The sequence below is a fragment of the Erpetoichthys calabaricus genome, chromosome 8 (assembly GCF_900747795.2).
Source record: "Erpetoichthys calabaricus chromosome 8, fErpCal1.3, whole genome shotgun sequence".
NCBI classification, from domain to species: domain Eukaryota; kingdom Metazoa; phylum Chordata; class Cladistia; order Polypteriformes; family Polypteridae; genus Erpetoichthys; species Erpetoichthys calabaricus.
In genome coordinates this window covers 66,228,929-66,248,979 of record NC_041401.2, presented here as the reverse complement: position 1 = coordinate 66,248,979, position 20,051 = coordinate 66,228,929, and the positions used below count along the sequence as shown (strand labels likewise).

Sequence of the window (20,051 nt, the reverse complement as noted above, 5' to 3'; positions counted from 1 at the left end):
TCACACCTGAGTTCAATTTCCGTAGCCACCCCCAGGCCTGATTACTGCCACACCTGTTTCAATCAAGAAATCACTTAAATAGGAGCTGCCTGACACAGAGAAGTAGACCAAAAGCACCTCAAAAGCTAGACATCATGCCAAGATCCAAAGAAATTCAGGAACAAATGAGAACAGAAGTAATTGAGATCTATCAGTCTGGGAAAGGTTATAAAGCCATTTCTAAAGCTTTGGGACTCCAGCGAACCACAGTGAGAGCCATTATCCACAAATGGCAAAAACATGGAACAGTGGTGAACCTTCCCAGGAGTGGCCGGCCAACCAAAATTACCCCAAGAGCGCAGAGACGACTCATCCGAGAGGTCACAAAAGACCCCAGGACAACGTCTAAAGAACTGCAGGCCTCACTTGCCTCAATTAAGGTCAGTGTTCACAACTCCACCATAAGAAAGAGACTGGGCAAAAACGGCCTGCATGGCAGATGTCCAAGACGCAAACCACTGTTAAGCAAAAAGAACATTAGGGCTCGTCTCAATTTTGCTAAGAAACATCTCAATGATTGCCAAGACTTTTGGGAAAATACCTTGTGGACTGATGAGACAAAAGTTGAACTTTTTGGAAGGCAAATGTCCCGTTACATCTGGCGTAAAAGGAACACAGCATTTCAGAAAAAGAACATCATACCAACAGTAAAATATGGTGGTGGTAGTGTGATGGTCTGGGGTTGTTTTGCTGCTTCAGGACCTGGAAGGCTTGCTGTGATAGATGGAACCATGAATTCTACTGTCTACCAAAAAATCCTGAAGGAGAATGTCCGGCCATCTGTTCGTCAACTCAAGCTGAAGCGATCTTGGGTGCTGCAACAGGACAATGACCCAAAACACACCAGCAAATCCACCTCTGAATGGCTAAAGAAAAACAAAATGAAGACTTTGGAGTGGCCTAGTCAAAGTCCTGACCTGAATCCAATTGAGATGCTATGGCATGACCTTAAAAAGGCGGTTCATGCTAGAAAACCCTCAAATAAAGCTGAATTACAACAATTTTGCAAAGATGAGTGGGCCAAAATTCCTCCAGAGCGCTGTAAAAGACTCATTGCAAGTTATCGCAAACGCTTGATTGCAGTTATTGCTGCTAAGGGTGGCCCAACCAGTTATTAGGTTCAGGGGGCAATTACTTTTTCACACAGGGCCATGTAGGTTTGGATTTTTTTTTCTCCCTAAATAATAAAAACCACCATTTACAAACTGCATTTTGTGTTTACTTGTGGTATATTTGACTAATGGTTAAATGTGTTTGATGATCAGAAACATTTTGTGTGACAAACATGCAAAAGAATAAGAAATCAGGAAGGGGGCAAATAGTTTTTCACACCACTGTATATCAGAATTACTAGGCTACAGAAGCCTCATAAGAGGAATACTACATGGTAGAAGAAATGTGCCAGGATTACTAGGTCATAGAAAACTCATTATAGGAAAAATGCATAACAGCAAACATTGTGACAGGATTATTAGACCATGGCCATTGTTTTCCAGGACTAGACAATTACAGAATCAACCCGACTTTAATCTGGATTACTAGACTATTGTAAACTAATGAGATCAGATTTGCACAGTAGCAGACATGTGTCAGATTACTAGACTAAGGCCCATACACTACATGACTGCATGGCCATAACATGTGTTTGACAAAATCAAGTAGATCAGTATAAGGATTGTATCTAATTATCACCATTAGTAGGCCATATTCAAACTGTGAAAGAAGCACTACATAACAACACAACTGTGACAAAAATACTATTTGCTAGATTCCTAGATCCTTGGCAAAAATTGAGATTTGCACAGAGTACTAGATCATAAGATAAGAATAAGTAGAGTACTTCAATTACGGAAATATGTCAGGATTACAAAGCCTAAAACTTAGTAGAAAAAGAACATGCACAAGGATTTGCAGGACTACTAGGCCATAGCAGATCTTTGACAGAATCAAGTAGACATATGTCATCCTTTCTAGACCATACAAGATGAGTAACATCACTACTATGTATACCATAGTAGACATGTAAGGACTACCAAAAAAAAAAACACCGAGAAGACTAGAGCAGAATTAAAGACACACCTGAGGAACACTATACCACACCACATATATTACCGGACTATTAGTCTATAGGAGGTCTTTGACACAGTCAAACAGGCTTCTTTAGGGATGAGGATCCACAGAAGTGCTTTACCTTAGAATACACCCACCAAGATTACCTGGCTAAAGGAGACAAGTGAGATGAACATTAAACCAAAGGAGAGTCCCAGACCATGGCCAACAACAGAATACAACAGATTTGTGACAGGATTACTAGATGACATAATGTTAGTAACAAGACAGGTAGACAATTGATGTCCCACCGGCAGATCAACAAACCCTCATTAAACTATGAGAGAGGGACATCTAAAGATTTCTGTAAGTAGGTTGGGATTATCAGGATTTACTGGTGTCTAAGCATTTTCTTAATTTTTTTATGTTTTATGTACCAAATCATGTAGATACTATTATTTTATTATTTTCTTTAGGTTTTGCCATTAAACATCTTGTGTCAATGACGTTGTATGGACTGCGCACTAAGATGTTATAATCGCAAGTGTTGTCTTCAGTCATGCAGAAGCATGTGTCAATGAACAACATAATAGCAGCCATTTCATATATATGCTGGTCTTTTATAGAAATTCATGGCCCAAAATGTTCTTAAGCTACCCACCATGCTAAATCTTTGTGAGAAAATGTAAAAACAAATTAAGTTCACTTCCTGCTCAGACAGAGGAAGGCTTAGTGGAACTTTAGTTTTGATGCTTTCATTTTGAAAACAACTTTCCCTCTTTAGATATGTAACTGCAAGCTGTCTCAGAGAAGTTCAGGTTCTGCCACTCAATTATAAATCTTCATTCCATCTACTGTATGATTGAACTATTTATGGATCTATCCAATAGGTCATGATATGGGTCAATGGCACTGTAGAATAAGCCTCATTCTCCTCAAGCCTAAATCAATTCATCTTCCTTAAAATTGTTTTTTATTGTACAAATGCAATTTCAAATTTTATTGTACAATACCATTTCAACTGTCTGATTAGATGTTTACTATATGTAAAGTATTATACCAGTCAAGCTATTATACTACAAAAGAAGAAAATAAAATATAAAAGCAACAAGAGTATTTAACAATATAAATACAAAATATATTGCAGACCTGGAATTCATGTTACTTTCAGTTTAAGACCACATATAACAAATACAGACAACAGCATTACACCATTGCCCATACATACTTCTATGGAATTGGATCATTTACAGTTTTTAACAGATTATAGTAATTTCTATAACTAATATATATATATATATATATATATATATATATATATATATATATATATATGTATATAATTATTAATGATCAATAAAGTAATTAGGTAGGCAGAATTAAGATGCATTTTGCTTAGAAATAAGTGTAATGACTTATGAGTAGGTGGCACTATGGAATGTAAAAGAGAATTATTTGAATTTTGACCAAAAATTACACTTTTTTTCCACAGCAACGTAAGAAACAATATAAATCAATGTAACATCCAACTTTTGATCTTAACCCAAATTAGGGTACTAAGAAGTGGGACATATTCTGGGGCGCATGGCAGGAGCCAACTCTAGATTAGGTGCTAGCCCATTTCAGTGTACAATCACACACATTGGCACAAATCAGAGTTACCAATTAACTTAACACTTAACATTTTTGGGATATCAGAGAAAAGAGCAAGAGAAAAACCAACACAGAGACAAGGAGACCATTGGCACTGTCTCAAAATACACAACCAGGGAGCGAGCATTTATCTCAGCGGCATTGGGCACAAGGCAGGAAACAACCCTGGATGTGACTCCACTCAAATGCAGGGTACATTTAGTCTTGCCAGACTAATTTATAGACGCTTGCGCTTGTTAACCTAATCTACACACTTTGGATTAGAAAAACAAAGGTGGTGAAATGTCCACACAGGCATGGTGAGAACAGTCTGGTCCCAGGATCTGAACATCCTTCTTTAATAAAATAAAACTATTTGATCGATCAAATATTCCCACTATATACACTGAACAAAAACATTTTATAAAGAATTTAAATATATATGTAAGAATAAATTTCAATAATTAACCAAATATTCCTGAAACTTCTTGTCAGTGATGTATGTGCTAAAAAAGACAGTGCTAGCTAAAGTGATGAAACAATATCCTCATTCACACCATTTCAAGTGCAAAAACAAAGATCCCTGTTTTCCAGAGTAACGGCCTCAAGAAGTGATCTGACTGCCATTGCCTGCAAGGCTTGTGATCTTTTAACCCATGTGACATATAAATATTGATATCTGGATTAAAATACAATATTTTAACTCGGTATGTTCATAAAATGAAAGACATTCAATTGAGGTATGAGTGTATGTATTTTTGCAATTAAAATACAGCTGACACATAAAGGCAAGCCAACAGCATAAATGTATGTGTCTAAATAATGTCAGTCAGTCAGTCATTATCCAACCCGCTATATCCTAACACACAGTCACGGGGGTCTGCTGGAGCCAATCCCAGCCAACACAGGGCGCAAGGCAGGAACAAATCCGGGCAGGGTGCCAGCCCACTGCAGGGCACACACTAGGGACAATTTAAGATCGCCAATGTACCTAACCTGCATGTCTTTGGACTGTGGGAGGAAACCCACGCAGACATGGGGAGAACATGCAAACTCCACACAAGGAGGACTTGGGAAGCAAACCCAGGTCTCCTTACTGCGAGGCAGCAGCGCTAGCACAGCGCCACCATGCTGCCCTCTAAATAATGTAAAAGGTAATATTTTAATTAAAACTGCCAATGAAACTGTGCTCTGCTTTTCATCGCCTGATCATGCTGGCAGGAAGTAACGGGTTTCAGCTCTCACGTATCATGTACTCATAGCTCTCTGCAAAATAACTTACAAAAGGACTGGAAAAAAATTCTAACTACTGAGCTAAGAGTGCAAAATATATACATTTGAGCAGGGAATACACCTCAATTACTTCTGAGCTACCAGATAGATACTCGAAATATCTCCTAAAATACCAGCACAACAGATGGCCCAGGTCAATTGAGACTGGAACCTCCAAATTTTATAAAAGTATTTATCTCCAATCTGTGAGATGCATGAACTTAAAATTTTGAGCTTAAGAATTATCCACAATAATACAGTATAATAAATACGTCTGAATGTGTTAAATATGTGTTTAGCTGGCTGTTTGGGAAGCAAATTCCACGTAGCTGGCATTATTTTGGCAATAAAGTGTTTACTTATGTGCAGCATTGACTAACACCTCCTTTCATAAGTTTAACACTCAAATAAACACATCACTTATTCATTATAGCCTTTAATATAAATTCATCATGTACTGATAAGAAATGGAAATGCATTAGAGTTACAAGGATGAAATTTAACAATGTAAGATATGAAAAAGTTGCTAACACAAAAGATAGGCTGCCAATTGTATTATTGTTCTAAAAAGACGTTAGAAATGAATGGTCATTTTCTAACAATTTAAATTACAGTTAAAAATAAGGCAGCATATTACAACTGAGGTCAGGAGCTTTAACACACAGGAACTGATGCAGGAAACAGTATTTGAACCCTTTGGAAATACCTGAACTTCTGCAAGAATTATTCATAAAAATGTGATCTGATCTTCAAATAATAGTCAAACATGATCTGCTTAAACTAATACCACACAAACAGTTGTATTTCTCCTTGTCAATACTAAATATATTGGTTAAAGGTTCGTAGTCTGGGTTAGAAGACCCTCTCTGTTAATGACTTCTACAAAAGCTAATCGGAGTAGACAGAACTTTATTTGTCCTCAGGGGAAAATTTGTAATTTTATAGAAGCTATTTAAATAAATAAATATACATACATACACACACACACACACACTAAAATAATTAAAGAGGAAGAAAATATAAAAAGAAAAAAACAACTGACTTGACACAGTCCCAGTGAGGCATTATGCAGACATATTGTTCTTTGTATAAAGGGGCCCCGGTAGCGTTTCTTGACAGGCTACTACAGTATAATTTGTTGGCTGAAAGTCCTCAGTGTTAGTGTGTCAGAGAGAGAGAGATGAAGTGCAGCATTGTTCATAATGGCACTGTTTTGTTTTAATGCTCTCCTTTGCTACTACTTCCAGGAGATCTAGTTATGGTATCCTATAACTAAGCCTGCCATTTTAATAAGCTTTTTGATTCACTTGAAGTGATGTTGCCAGCCCAGCACACCACCACAAAGAAAATTGTAGTGGCCATCACAGAGTTGTAGAAGATGTGAAGGATGTCACTTCTCACATTAAAGGAACGCAGTTTCCTAAGACAAAAGAGCCTGCTCTGAGATCCTCTGTGTTCAACCTGTCACTGATGTGGACCCCCAGGTACTTATAGGAGCACAACACATTAAAATTTTACTCCCTGAATATTGACCGGACATAGGGACTGTTTGGTGCGGTGAAAGCCAATAACCAGTTCCTCAGTTTTCCTGATGTTAAGATTCAGATGACTAATGTGTTCCAGACCATGAGATGCGACTGGTGGTGTGGGCTTGAGGTGTCCTGACCAACAAAAACACACACTACATCTGCAGAACTTAAGAAAGATCTGTTTGTGAGAGCCATACCCTGATCAAAAGAAGTAGCAGAGGACCTTAGAAGAATTTTAGAGATCAATAAAGCTGGAAGAGGCTACAAAAGAATTTCTAAAGGTTTGGGTATTTAACAATCCACTGTGTAACAAAATTGTCTACAGATGGAGGAAATTCACTGCTGTTGCTATGCACCCTAGGAGTGAATGCCATGCAAGAGCACAGTATACATTGCTAAAGGAGATGAAAAAGAGCCTTAGGGAAATTGCAAAGGACCTACAGAAATCTGTTGAACTTGCCATAGTCTCTTTTTATGTGTCCACTATAAGAAAAAAATTGAACAGGAAAAACATTCCGGAAAGGACACTACAGAGGAAACCACTGCTCTCCAAAAGAAACATCAGTACATGTCCCAAGGTGTACATAAGACTCCTATGGTGTCCTACAACATTTCCAGGACAATGTGCTATAGTTGGATGAGACAAAAGTTGAACTCTTTGGTAAGAACATGAAGCAGTATTTTAGGAGGCAAAAAAGCACTGTATACAAACACCAAACACCCCCCCAAACTATGAAGTGTGGTGGAGGGAGCATCACAGTATGGGACTGCTTTTCTGCCTTAGGGCCTGGACAGCCTGTTTTGAAAAATGAGTTCAAAATTATATCAAGAAATTTTATATGAGAATGTCAAGGGGACGGCCCACCACTTGAAGTTTAATAGAAGTTGGGTGATGCAACAAGACAATGAGACTAAATAAACGAATAAATGAATAGCACAACAGCTTAAAAAGAAGAACATTTGAACTCTGGATTGACCAAGTCAGAGTTCAGACCTGAACTCAAATGAGATGCTGTGGCATGAACCATTCACCTAAGGGATCTCAGAAATATAAATGAACTGAAACAGTTTTGTCTAAAATTCCTTGTACTTCTAATCAGCAGTTATGAGATATGTTTAGTTGGAGGGTATTGACGCTAAGGAGAATTTCATCAGTTACTAACAATTCACACATGTTTTCTTGCCTGGAGTGTGAATGTTTAAACCAAAATAAAAATGTTAACAGACAAATGAACACTAGAATCTTCTTAGAAAAGGGAAACCAAAAAAGCCCCAGTGCTGAAATGCTAAGGAAAATGAAGAGACTTCATTGTGGCTCCATACTGGAAATGTAGTGGAACAAAAAGGGAAATTTTATTTACAATTAAAAGGAGCTAATATTTTTTACTTTCTTCTTTCACTTCCTTTTTATACAGGTTAGGGTACAAGTTTAAGAATAATAACTCAGTCTTTTTCAACTTTTCACCCCAACTCAGGGGTAGATGTGTATCATTTAATGACTAGCTAACCAAACAAACTTGTGTTTATATAAATTTCGTTGTTTCATAAGGAAAGAACAGCACCTATTGTTCATAATAATAATACCTGATAAAAGTATTTGCATTTGCAAGGGTTTCTGGGAAGTGGATTCTTTTTTTTTTAAAGTAGGCTGGGCATGTGAGGCAGACCTGCATTGAAACAGAAATCATACCATTAAAAGATATAATAAGTAATGGACAAGAAAATAAAGGGAAAAAATCTTCCAAAGAGAGCCATTGCGAGGCAAAAGTGATCACATGCCATTCAACTTGATACAATTTGAATAATTCTTAATATTACAATACAGCTAACAAGATTACCAATGCCAAGAAGAAAATAATAAATGAAATGTTCCATGCACACTGTATTTCCATATTCTGTAATGGAGGCATTATAGAATGACCCCCATGCCATGACCCTGCATTAGAATAAGTGGGTTCACAAGCATTCTGGATGAATAAAAGGGTAAAGATTAAATGATTTGAGAATATTATGTTATAAATGGATATAAAATGCTCCATTTGTGAAACATCTGCATTAAATAAGTGCACAGTTAAGGAAATATAAGCTTTTAAACAATACAGTTAGACATATGACATCTTTAAAATCTCTGTAATTTAAGCTGAGTGATCATGGCAACTAAGAATAATGCATTTACAAGTTTAGTGCATTTGCTCTTAAACACTAGCAAGAAGCAGACTTCCAAATTGTTTTAATAACTGTTTGGCATGCATTAGTTAATTTAACAGGTCTCTGTTTTCAGAAAATGTTAAGCATTTCAGATTAAGCTAAACCTTTGCTTAAAATGAGACATTGAAATGAGCTTTCAAAAATAGCCGAAAAATGGCCTTACTGTAAACTGGGCTACTGCCATTTTTTAAAGCATTGACACAAGAATTCCTCAAAATTAAAAGTAGATGCAACTGTAGTTACTGTGTATTCCAAATACATTTCTTCTCCCTAACTGAGCAGAGTAGATGTTCTTTTAAAATTGTTTGTGTATAGCTGTAATAAAACGCCACAAGGAACTCAGACTGACATGTTATTCAGGGAAAGGTAATGCAGCAACAAAGTGAAAACCAATGCATTACTTTATAGCTCTGTGCTCACCTTATGATTTAATACTGTGAAGTAAAAAAAAACAGTTATGCAGACTTTTATCCCACAGTACTCTTCTAACAACATATAGTGGCGAGACCCAGTGTTTAGAGGTAAATTAATTGAAATGATTGAAAAAGTTGAATAGCAAAAGTTCTGACGACTGTTACATGAGGGCTTAAATGTCAGTACAGAACGGTCACGAAAAGTCCACAAGAAACAATAAGGCAACACAAGCCTCTAATAACTGATTTGAACCCATAGCTGCTTATGTGAATTTACAATTTGATTTCTGTGTGTCAAACTTAGTGACAAGTCAGGTAAATGACACCTTTTTTTATTGGTTAAATAAAAAAGATTACAATATGCAAGCTTTCGAGGCAACTCAGGCCCCTTCTTCAGGCTCTTGTAATTTGTATTTTTGTACACTGCATAATAGCATTAATAGAGAGCATCTGCGAGGCACTACCTCCCCTAGGATGCTAGAGGGTACCCCTTCTGGGCAGCTGTGGCACCACGGATTCCCACAGGGCACACTGGGAGTTGGTGTTTGGTGCAACCCTGTTGGAGCCCTACAGTGGACTTTCACCACACCTGGGAGTGATTCCAGGTAACACTGATGAGCCACCTGGAGCACTCCCAGGAGCTGAATAAAAGGAGCCCCCTCACTCCATTCAGGGAGCCAATGCCGGGAGGAGGTGGGCAAAGCTTGCTGGGGGAAGAGGCAGAGAACTGACAGAAAGAAAAGAAAGGAAAAGGACTGTACTTTGGTCTTGTGGACATTGTGCTCCTGTGGGGAGTGAAGAAAGCGCTTCCCCACCTGCAAATAAAGGTGTCCTGCCTGTCAGTGTTGGGTTAGGGCGACTATACACGCCCCGTTGGTCAACAGTTGGCATCCCAGATGGGACTTCCTGGCCAACTGCTGGCAGGAGACTCAAATTAAATAATTTCTGTGGCCATCCTGACAAAGCAGTGCGAGGCACATCACCCAGCAACAGCACAGTGATCACTACAAGGCCGCAGATGCCCACGGAAGCACCACTCCCACCCGTTGGAGAAGAACAAGCCCATGAAAGGCCTGAAAATATTGGGTGTCCAATTGGCGGGCGGCAAAAGTAGTACGGAGTGTCAGAAGAGGAGGCCAGCCGGAGAAGGCGTGTTCTGGACCGCAGGATACTGGGGATAGGTGTTGGGCACCGGGAAAGATTGTCCTAGGAAGGTTCTTTGTCAGTCCCATACACTTACCTCATAGAGGGAGAGAGTGGATCCACTTTTCTGGTCTAAACATGCTAATCCATGGAGCGACGGAGAGACGACCTCGGAGGAATTGGCCAAGGACAACCCAATCCCACTGTTCTCCGAAGGGCAAGCATCAGAGAAAGACCATCTGGACTCATGTCCCCATCAGGACTAATCCGAGGGAGCAGGGGGCGGTGGAGGGCTTGACCACCCTCCATGAAGCAGGTAAGGGAATAGATGGTGTGTCAGATCCCCGTGGATTGTTGGCTGCAAGCGGGGCCAACGAACATCTATTTCAAGGGACTCCTGATAGAGCAGCACAATAGGCGCACACGCTCAATATCTCCCGGCCGACGGACAGGGACAAGGGAAGCCCAAGTCCACCATCACCTGAAACGGATATCCTACTCGTTCTCTAGATCATTTTCCAACCCGTACAGTCTCTTTTAGAGGCAATCAGCCTGCTGAGGCAGACAGTCGAGAAGATGGAGAGGATGACAGAAGTCCCACTGAAGGCTGAAGGCAGTGCACGAGTGGTTGAAGTGATGCAGTGTGGGACTCTCCAGTTGACTTGACGAGGTGGTACAGGTGAGTGACACCCATACCGTACAGAAAAGAGGGATAAAGAGCGAAGGTAACCAGTACTAGATGCCAAATAGCCACGACTCCTACAGTAGACGTAGGTATAATGGCCAGTCGCGCAGTAGCAGCAGAAGTAGCTGAGGCGCACATAAAGGGCCAGTTTGTTTGTTCCCCTTCCCACAGTGCCAAGCCCCCTATGCCGGTGGTCACCACGTCCAAGTCGAAAGGGTTCCAGACAGCACGTGGTTTCTCTGTATGCCATAGACAGACTCAGACTGTTGCTGTACCCCAGAGTATAAGAAGGACCCAGAAGGGAAAGATAGGGTCTCCAAACAGTGCAACACGTGAGCCTGTGTACTCACGTGGGATGGAGGACCGCTCTCTGTGGGGGCAGAGGGATGGCCCGACCTCAGCTGGGCGTAAGGTAGAGTGGACGTTCCCACGGGCATGGACATGAGGCGGGTAGCGGCGATGTTAAGAGTGCTATCACGTCAGCCATGGGTGGAGGTGCTGTCCTAATTGGGTCCCAATAGACGCCTGGAGAGGGCATTGAAGCAGTGCCTCCCCATCCCCCTTTTGTGTTTATTTTAAAGGACGGAACCATGGTCCAGATGAGATTGACTCCCCATCTGGCAGAACAACAGAACTCGCAGGACAGGACGCTTCATCCCGCAAGGCTCAGCTGAGGGAGGGGCAGTGTGACTCCAGCTGGATGGATGGACCAGGGAGAGAGCATCTGCAAGGCACTACCCCCCGTGGGACGCTAGATGGCACCACGGATTCACGCAGGGCATGCTGGGAGTTGGAGTTTGGTACAGCCCTGTTGGGTTCCGTGGGGACCACCAAGGGAAGCTACAGAGTCCTACAGTACAGTTCCACCACACCTGGGAGCGATTCCAGGTAATGCTGATGAGCCACCTGGAGCACTCCCAGGAGCTGAATAAAAAGAGGCACCTCACTCCATTTGCGGAACCAGAGTCAAGAGGAGGTGGGCAAAGCTTGCCGGGAAGGGAGTGGAGATGGAGAAAAGAGAGAGAGAGAAGAAAGGAAAAAGACTGTGCTTTGCTTTTGTGGACATTGTACTCATGTGGGGAGTGAAGAAAGCGCTTCCCCACCTGTAAATAAAGGTGTCCTACCTGTCTGTGTCAGGTTAGGGCGGCTGTTCGTGCCCCTTTGGTCCACACTATATAGACAATATTTTTATTTCCAAGATAGTCCTGTTATTTAATTCCCATGGTGGAGTATGCATGTTGCCCAAGTGTCTGTGTAGGTTTTCCTCCCTCATCCCAAAGACATGCATTAGGATGACTGCTAAACCTGCCTCATGTGAGTCTGGATGTGTATGAAAGGCCCTTGCAATGGCGTTTGTTGGTTCCTACCTGGCACCTGATCATTCATTGATAGGCTGGGGTCCCATGCAATCCTGAATTGGATTGAGCCGATTTCTGAAATGTTATGTTATGTTATGGACCTTTTCACTATGTTAGCCTGCCTTCCACTTCACCATCATAACAGATACTAGTATAGATTCAGAGATGCAGAAATTTATATTGCACCATCTATCAACATACAGCTGCATCCTTCCCTCAGTTAAACAAAAGAAAAGAAAAGAAAGAAAAATAAATGTTGCACATAAAAGTGTAAGCAAATGAATCTGCCATTCATTACAATACATTTCACACTTTGTAGGCATAACATTAAAATATAAGTTTGGTATTTTTCAAGTCAAAGTGATTTCTTCACAGATGTGGTATACTGTATATATGCATTTGCCACTTGCAATTGTGTTCTAAGGTTAAATGTGTTATATAAATTTAAAAAAAAAACATAGCCAGGGTTGGATTTTTACATTGAAGCTTATGAGGCACATGGCCTAAAGTATAAAAACGTACTGAATACTTCCATTTTTCAAGCCAACACAGTTGTCGAATATTCATCCATGTCTTGCGATTACATACAATTGTAAAACAGTTTGTACATTTAATTTGTGAATAAAAAACACCAATATTATGAGATTCAGACATTTTTAAAGAAAACCAGGTGTGCACACTACCTCAATGCTCGTCTTCTGCAATGGCTTTCACCTCCTGGGGTGAGAGGCCAAATCACAGTAAACTGTTAATGTCACATTGTTGGTTTTGTTTTGCATTACTTGGGTATTTAGATGAGAACTCATACAAGCGAATAGAAAACATATCCTTACATTGATAAAAACAATACCAGGAATATGTGATAAAACAATTATTTCTAGATTCCTTTTGTTGTCACAAACATGCATCACAAACATGGAAGTATTCTTTTTTTATCAAAACTCAAAGAGGACATATTCAGTAAGTTTTTATGGTTTTATTTTCAGCTGGAGCCTTGTGTCCCATAGGGTTCGTTGTAAAATACCAAGACTGAAAACCGTTTAACCTAAAAACACAATTTTGCATGGCAAATGCACACTCACCATGTTTGTAACGAAATAACTTTGACTTAAAAAACACCAAACTTGTCCTTTAAATTCCCAAACCCATTTAATCCAATTCTGGGTTGCAGGGGGCTGGAGACTATCCCAACAGAATCCAGTGCATTGTGGGAACCAGCCCTCTACAGGATGCCAGTTCTTCCTATGATCCAATCTCCCAAACACCTACACTTAAAGACACACCTCACCAATTCAGGATCGCCAATTAACCATATCCCGAAAAAGCTTCAGAATTAGTCTCAAAATTATTAAGATGATAAAAGAGCAGGGAATTATAAATGTGATCTATAGATTCACCAAGATCGGAAACGTACACCCGTAAAACTGTGATCAGACTAGCCAGATCAGTATGCATCTGCAAACGAGCAAACACACCACGATATTCAAAAATATTTAAATACAGGAAACAGCAGGCCAAACCACTCATATCATTGAGATTATATTGTTTATGGGTGGCCTACAACAAATATCCTAAATGCTTTATGAGTTGTTTTTCCTGTAGGATAGTGTGAATGTAAAGGTATACATAAGAGCACCTGATGGCTCCCTGAACACAATTACATAACCATGTAAAACAGTGCTTCCCAAACTCGATCCTGGGGACCCACTGTGGCTAGAATTCATAAGCACTATCATTTCCAAAGAAAGAACTGAGGAGAAATTTCCTTGATATTTTCCAAAGTTCAAACCCTTTTCCAGAAATTAGATACCTTTGTTTTGCCATGGACAGTTCTGTATATACTGTAGCTACAATTTCTGTGCCAAGTATGCAAACTTCATGATCCAAACACACTGCCACAGTTGCTGCTCAAAGTGATGCCATGTTACATCACCAATAAATAAGTTCAGTGAACAAATTGTATTAGTATCAGTAACATTTTTATAATTTGGAACCACATACAATCATAGCTGTGACACTTCCCACTTGTCCTAGTTTTGCACATAAAATATTTATATTAATATTAGTACATATGAAACAGAACATGCTTATTATTAATAGCTATGCTAGATAACACAATTAGCTTGTATATAGAGGGAATGAACATTATGTAGAAGTTCTCATACTGATAAAGCATCGATTTAAATATAACATTCCAACAGGACTTGGTGCAAAGCTTAAACAAACAGTGGAGGTGACAGCAACTCCTTTCAGTGGAAAGCCATCCAAACTCATTCATATCAAGTCAGTAACTCACTAAACATGCTCCTCTGTGATGGGATGAGGGAGGTGACTGTGTCTCACTGAAAATCTTAATATGCTGGGTAAAACAAAATGAAGTGGCTGAAACTATGTAAAGAAGAAAGACAGACTATTTTACTTGTTACACTAAAATCATGAATATTTAAATTGATTACGTCATGAGGTGTCATGGATACAAGGAATAAGAAAAGCCTCATCTGTGACAGTCTCATCACTTATGGTGTGATTTTACTCTAGGATAAGCTTCTACAAATGCATGGCTGAGTGATAAAAAAAGAACCCCCCATGAGCTGAAAGGCTTCTTTTCATCCAAAAAATATAATTCTATATAAGATATGTCACCTACTTTCACAGAAAACTTTCACTAACCGATGCAAAGATTTTAAATGTACTTACACATTAAAATAAAATAATTGATATTACTCTTTTCCTTATCTTCTGTGAGTCAACAGAGCTATCAGCCGTATCCCATATTCACAAATATATAAAAATGTAAAACTGACTTGACTCTGTACTATAATTCACAAAACATCAATGCCTTTATTAACAACACAGAGCTGACAGTCAGCAGGGACAAAGCCACTTAGGATAACCCTGGTAAAACATGTAATTATAATGAATCTTGATTTTGATTTCCCGGACCTTATCTGTTGTCAGTGGATTCAAGCAAGTACTCTTGGAGAAAACTGACAGGATTGTTTCCTCTTACCTTCACCAGCCCACCCCCCCAAACCCCCCTGAGGAGGATAGCAGACATTCACAGCACAGGGATGAGACCCAACAATACAACTGATGGATTCTGACTGCAAGCTGAAGCTAAATTTTCTGCATGTTTAGTTTTACTATCAAAGATTGCTAACCGGAAGAAGGTAGGCATACAGTATCTGCATTGCTCCACTGCTAGCAGGTCATCATTTTGATGAGAAAGTTTAGTTTATTATTCTGCTTGCAAATTAAGATATTCTCTAATATTACATGTGCATACAGTGTGTTCCTGTGTAGTGCAATTGAATTAAAATGCATAGATAGATAGATAGATAGATAGATAGATAGATAGATAGATAGATAGATAGATAGATAGATAGATAGATAGATAGATAGGCAAGCAACTATGTTTCCACAATGTTCTGTATTTTACTTTATATTCTTACATTTCCCTTCCCCCACCACAATGAGATTTCATAAGGAGGCAAATACATGCTGTGCATTTTAGTTCATCGTTCTGATGGCATTTTCTTCTTAACGCACGCTTATGCTCCCCCAGTTTAGGAATGATAAATAACAAGACCTGGCTGGCTTTTACTGATGGGTAAGGCAGAAGGAATAAAGATTTCTGTTAACCATTTCTGCGTCTAGCCTTTCGCCCACAGTGAAAGCTCTTAACTAACCAACTCCCCCACCCAAAGTAGCAACAGGAACCATCAATGTTAATAATGGCTAAATGGTTCAAATTCAGAACATTTAATGCAGTCAAATGCACAGATTAGTATCTCCCGTCACACATTCATATATTCATTATGGTCCAGAAAACGCTCGGGTTTCCACCGCCCCTTGCGCTTGACCGCACTAGGGTACCGCCTGTAGGTCTGGGCGGAAGCGTGGGACTGTTCGGTCGTTCCTTTGAATTTTGCCCGTCTATACCGCGCCCGAGACCCGCGATTTTAGCGCAACACAACACCGCCCGCTGAGTCGAGCCGATCCAATCCGAGCTTGGTTGAGTCGCACTCACCTGCTTCGCCGAGGACAGCTCCTTCTGCAGCTGACGGTGCCGGTTGTACCACACCAGGAAATGCAGCGGGTATTTACTTTTTTCCGGAGTTTTTCTAGCAGAAATCATCTTATGCACATACTTCGCTTTTATCTGTCCACCTCCCCGTCTTTTACCTTCTCTCGTTCTAAATAAGGTCTAAATTTGCATCTCTATTTATACATGTTTAAGTGGAAAGAAAGGATACGATAACCATAACGTTATGTATTCTTTTGTTGAATATAGGTTAATGCTGTAGATATTGCAATTTTTAGCAAGCATGCCATCAATTAAAACCCTACAACCTGTCAGACGGGCTGTGCTGTCTCGTTTTGTCGCTCACACATACTCGCAGCCACCTCGCTCCCTCACTCACACGCTCGCCCTCACTCGCTCTCTCTCTCCAGTTCCACTCCCCTCTCCATTCGCTCTCAGATGTATATAAGGATGTACTAGAGATGGGAGGACTCCTTACCGCAGTGATGAGTGGTTTATAGCGTCTTTGCTAGACTTTGTATGACAGTAATGCGAAATTATATTGCATCATTGCCTCTGTCATTGGTTGAATTTGGTGTAGCAGCATGAAGCTGTCTGTTTGTCTGAGGGATTATTGTTACTGTAGGGTTATAGTGATGGGTGTCTCAATATTTTGTGTTCATTTTGTATGTGTTCTGCCTTCCTATCTTGCATAGCCTAACAGTGTTGTTATGTGCTTTCCGTGTTGCCTGAAGAGTGATTGTTTATTATGTAATATGTATGGTATGTATGGCATTATTGAGTTTTTAGGTTCTTTCCATGTCTGTTGGGGGTTTTCCTCCTTCATGCCAAAAGCATTCATGTTAGTTTAATTGGCAACTAGTATGAATGACTGTGGGTGTATTCCTGCCTTGCGAATGATGCTGCTGGGGTGCGCTCCTCCTGCTTATGAGAATGTGAGCTAGAACCTGTTTTTTCAATATGGTAACAGCTGACTCACCCAGGCAGGATTGGGCACAGTAGATGATACACTGATGATATATTGCAGGGCTGACTGACTTGCACTTCCAAATTCGCTCATGCTAGAAAAATTAATCTAATGCACATATCTTGGTGAGGTGGCAGGAAAATCCATGTACAGGACTATATGCACGCACATTTTACCCACTCATATCCAGCTTACCTAATCAACCATCTCGCCATGAATGTTAAATTCAAACACATGTTCTGAAAGTTTGGTATTTTTGAATTTGTACATTTTATACAGTACAAGCCATGTTACCTGTCGAATACAGGTAGTGGAATACATTTAAAAATATTCAATATCTCTTCCCCTATGTGTAACTTAAGCGCCTTTCTTCTGTGTCCCTGTGTGTCCGAACCTGTCTTGCCCAGCACTGTCTCTCTCAATTGCATTCCATTAAAGCGTGTTTATCAGACGCTGCCATTTTGACACTCCGTACTTTCCTCCTGTCTGTTTTTATACTTCCCATCTTTGTAGGCGATTCTCAGCATACCTTCCACACTTTTAGTCCTCCTCTTGTGTCTCACATTTGCACTTGTCACCATGGTCAAAGTGACCAATCATACCAAGCCAAACTGACCAATCAGCTTGCTCTGAGGAATTGGACACACACAGACCTTAGCGTTTTCTTATATAGTAGATATGCACACACTTCAACTCTGTTTGTTTAACATGGATGGCAGGCATAAATGTAGGCTCACAGAGTGAGGACCTTGTAATTACAAACATACTGGTTTGTTAACAAATTATTGTGTCAATGTTAGACTCCAAGGAAATGCTTTACTATAGAACCCGTATATCCACTTTATATTCACGGGAAGTTGGCGATTACCCGAGTAGTGTTATGCACAAGGAAGGAACTTGGGTAGACTTATGCATATACAGTACGCACACTCATTCATACCAGGCCATTTTAGGGTCACCAATTCACTAAACACACATACGTAAGACTTTGTGATATAGAAGAGAAAACAAGAAATACTGGAGAAAACTCACAATAGTCCTGGTGCAAACACACAGTTGTATTTGAGTTATGCAAATGTGCAGTTCAATTTAAAAGAAAAGTTGTACAGTTTTTCAGATGTGTGCTGTGATCTAAAAATAATTGTGTGTGTCATTGTACATTATCTCTGCTTACCATTTTGTAATGTATTTATTTTTCTGTGTGTTTATAAAAAATTGTGCATATGTAAGAGTTTATTATTTGCATGCTGTTTAATGAATATATGTTGGCTATACATTTAGAACACCTTGTGCATATTTGGAAAAGCATGTGCACATTGGCAAGTCACTGTTGAGCTGTATGTAAATATAATTCTGATCTTGCTTCTCTCATATATTTAATTTCCACCTCATTGCAAACATCATACTCATAGGCAAACAGTCACTCATGGGAAGGTGTGAATACTTTGTATCCTGTACTTAACAACTGTACTTAGCTTTTGTGACGAACCACACAATGATGAATACGGGTTTAGTAAAATACTTCATTTGTTTATTTAATGCGGACAAGTTCTTTTGTATGCTCAGTTTACGCTCTTATTACAACTGTCAGAAAACCAACAGCTTATTGTGTTACAGGTTCAAAGTACAGCTGGTAGTGCTATCACAAAGCTACCTGGTATTACAGTATTAGTATTACAGATAAATACAATGCAATTCCGACTTATGTGTCATGCAAGTCCATTTTTATTATACCTAATGAGCAATTAATGCAATCATGAACAGAATATGAAATTGATGCAAAAAAAATACAAAAATATCTATAAATTAAAATGGAACTATTTTTTGACATGTAATGTTTAATGGCTGTGATTACTTTGCATTTCTTTTCCCTTATCCTATAATATAGAAAATGTTCTTGTACTTTTTGACCAACAAGGTAGTTTTAAAACTTGCATTCAAAAACAAGAAGAAGAGTATTGTTTTGTTTACACTTCAAGTGTAAAGAATATGTTACATAGTCAGTTATATTTATCCATCAATTTCCTGAGCGTGCTGTACCAATTTACAGGGCCAAGGAACCAACCCAGGACAAGATGGCAGTCCATTGCAAAGCAAAACACACAACTGTATTCACCCTGTTTAGAGTTGCTGATCCATTATACCCTGCAAATATTTGGGACGTTGGAGAATAATTAGTGAACTACTATTAGGAATTGCACAAAAATTCTGACCAGGATTGTCCTACCCCAGAGTAGAAGATGAACAGTAGTTATGAAATGTCCTACTCCCACTCTGAGTAAGGAGTATTAGGCCATGCTTGAGAATGAATGATGTCACATTTTTATGGAACCCCAAGATGCAAATTGGCAATCATGATAATGTTTTTTAGTTTTCTGATACTTACCGTAAGGCTTCATAATAATAATAATAATCTTCTTTTTCATTTGGCTGCTCCTTTTACGGGTTGCCACAGTGAATCATCTTTTTCCAAATCTTCCTGTCCTCTGCATCTTGCTCTGTTGCACTCATCACCTGCATGTCCTCTCTTGCCACATCCATAAACCTCCTCTTAGGCCTTCCTCTTTTTCTCTTACCTGGCAGCTCTATCATAATAATGATAATAATCAAAGAAGCAGAAGAAGGAAAAAATAATAAGGTTGGATATTTCTCTAAGGAGCACTTAATTGTTGCCACACTGCAATAATGTCAAGAATAAAACTATATGAAAC

At 39.5% G+C, this 20,051-nt stretch overlaps 1 protein-coding gene across 2 annotated transcripts in view; it reads right to left on the bottom strand.

The window, feature by feature from the left end:
- ankrd13b (ankyrin repeat domain 13B) overlaps positions 1–16,767 on the bottom strand; it is a 169,203-nt gene extending 152,436 nt beyond the window's left edge. Inside the window, exon 1 of one of the 2 annotated variants that reach the window (XM_028806670.2) lies at positions 16,359–16,767. In XM_028806670.2, the coding sequence (XP_028662503.1) occupies positions 16,359–16,466 (108 nt within the window). In that variant the 5' untranslated portion in view covers positions 16,467–16,767. The remainder of the gene's footprint in view (positions 1–16,358) is intronic. The other variant, XM_028806669.2, reaches the window with a different exon arrangement.
- Between the last annotated feature and the right edge of the window lie 3,284 nt (positions 16,768–20,051).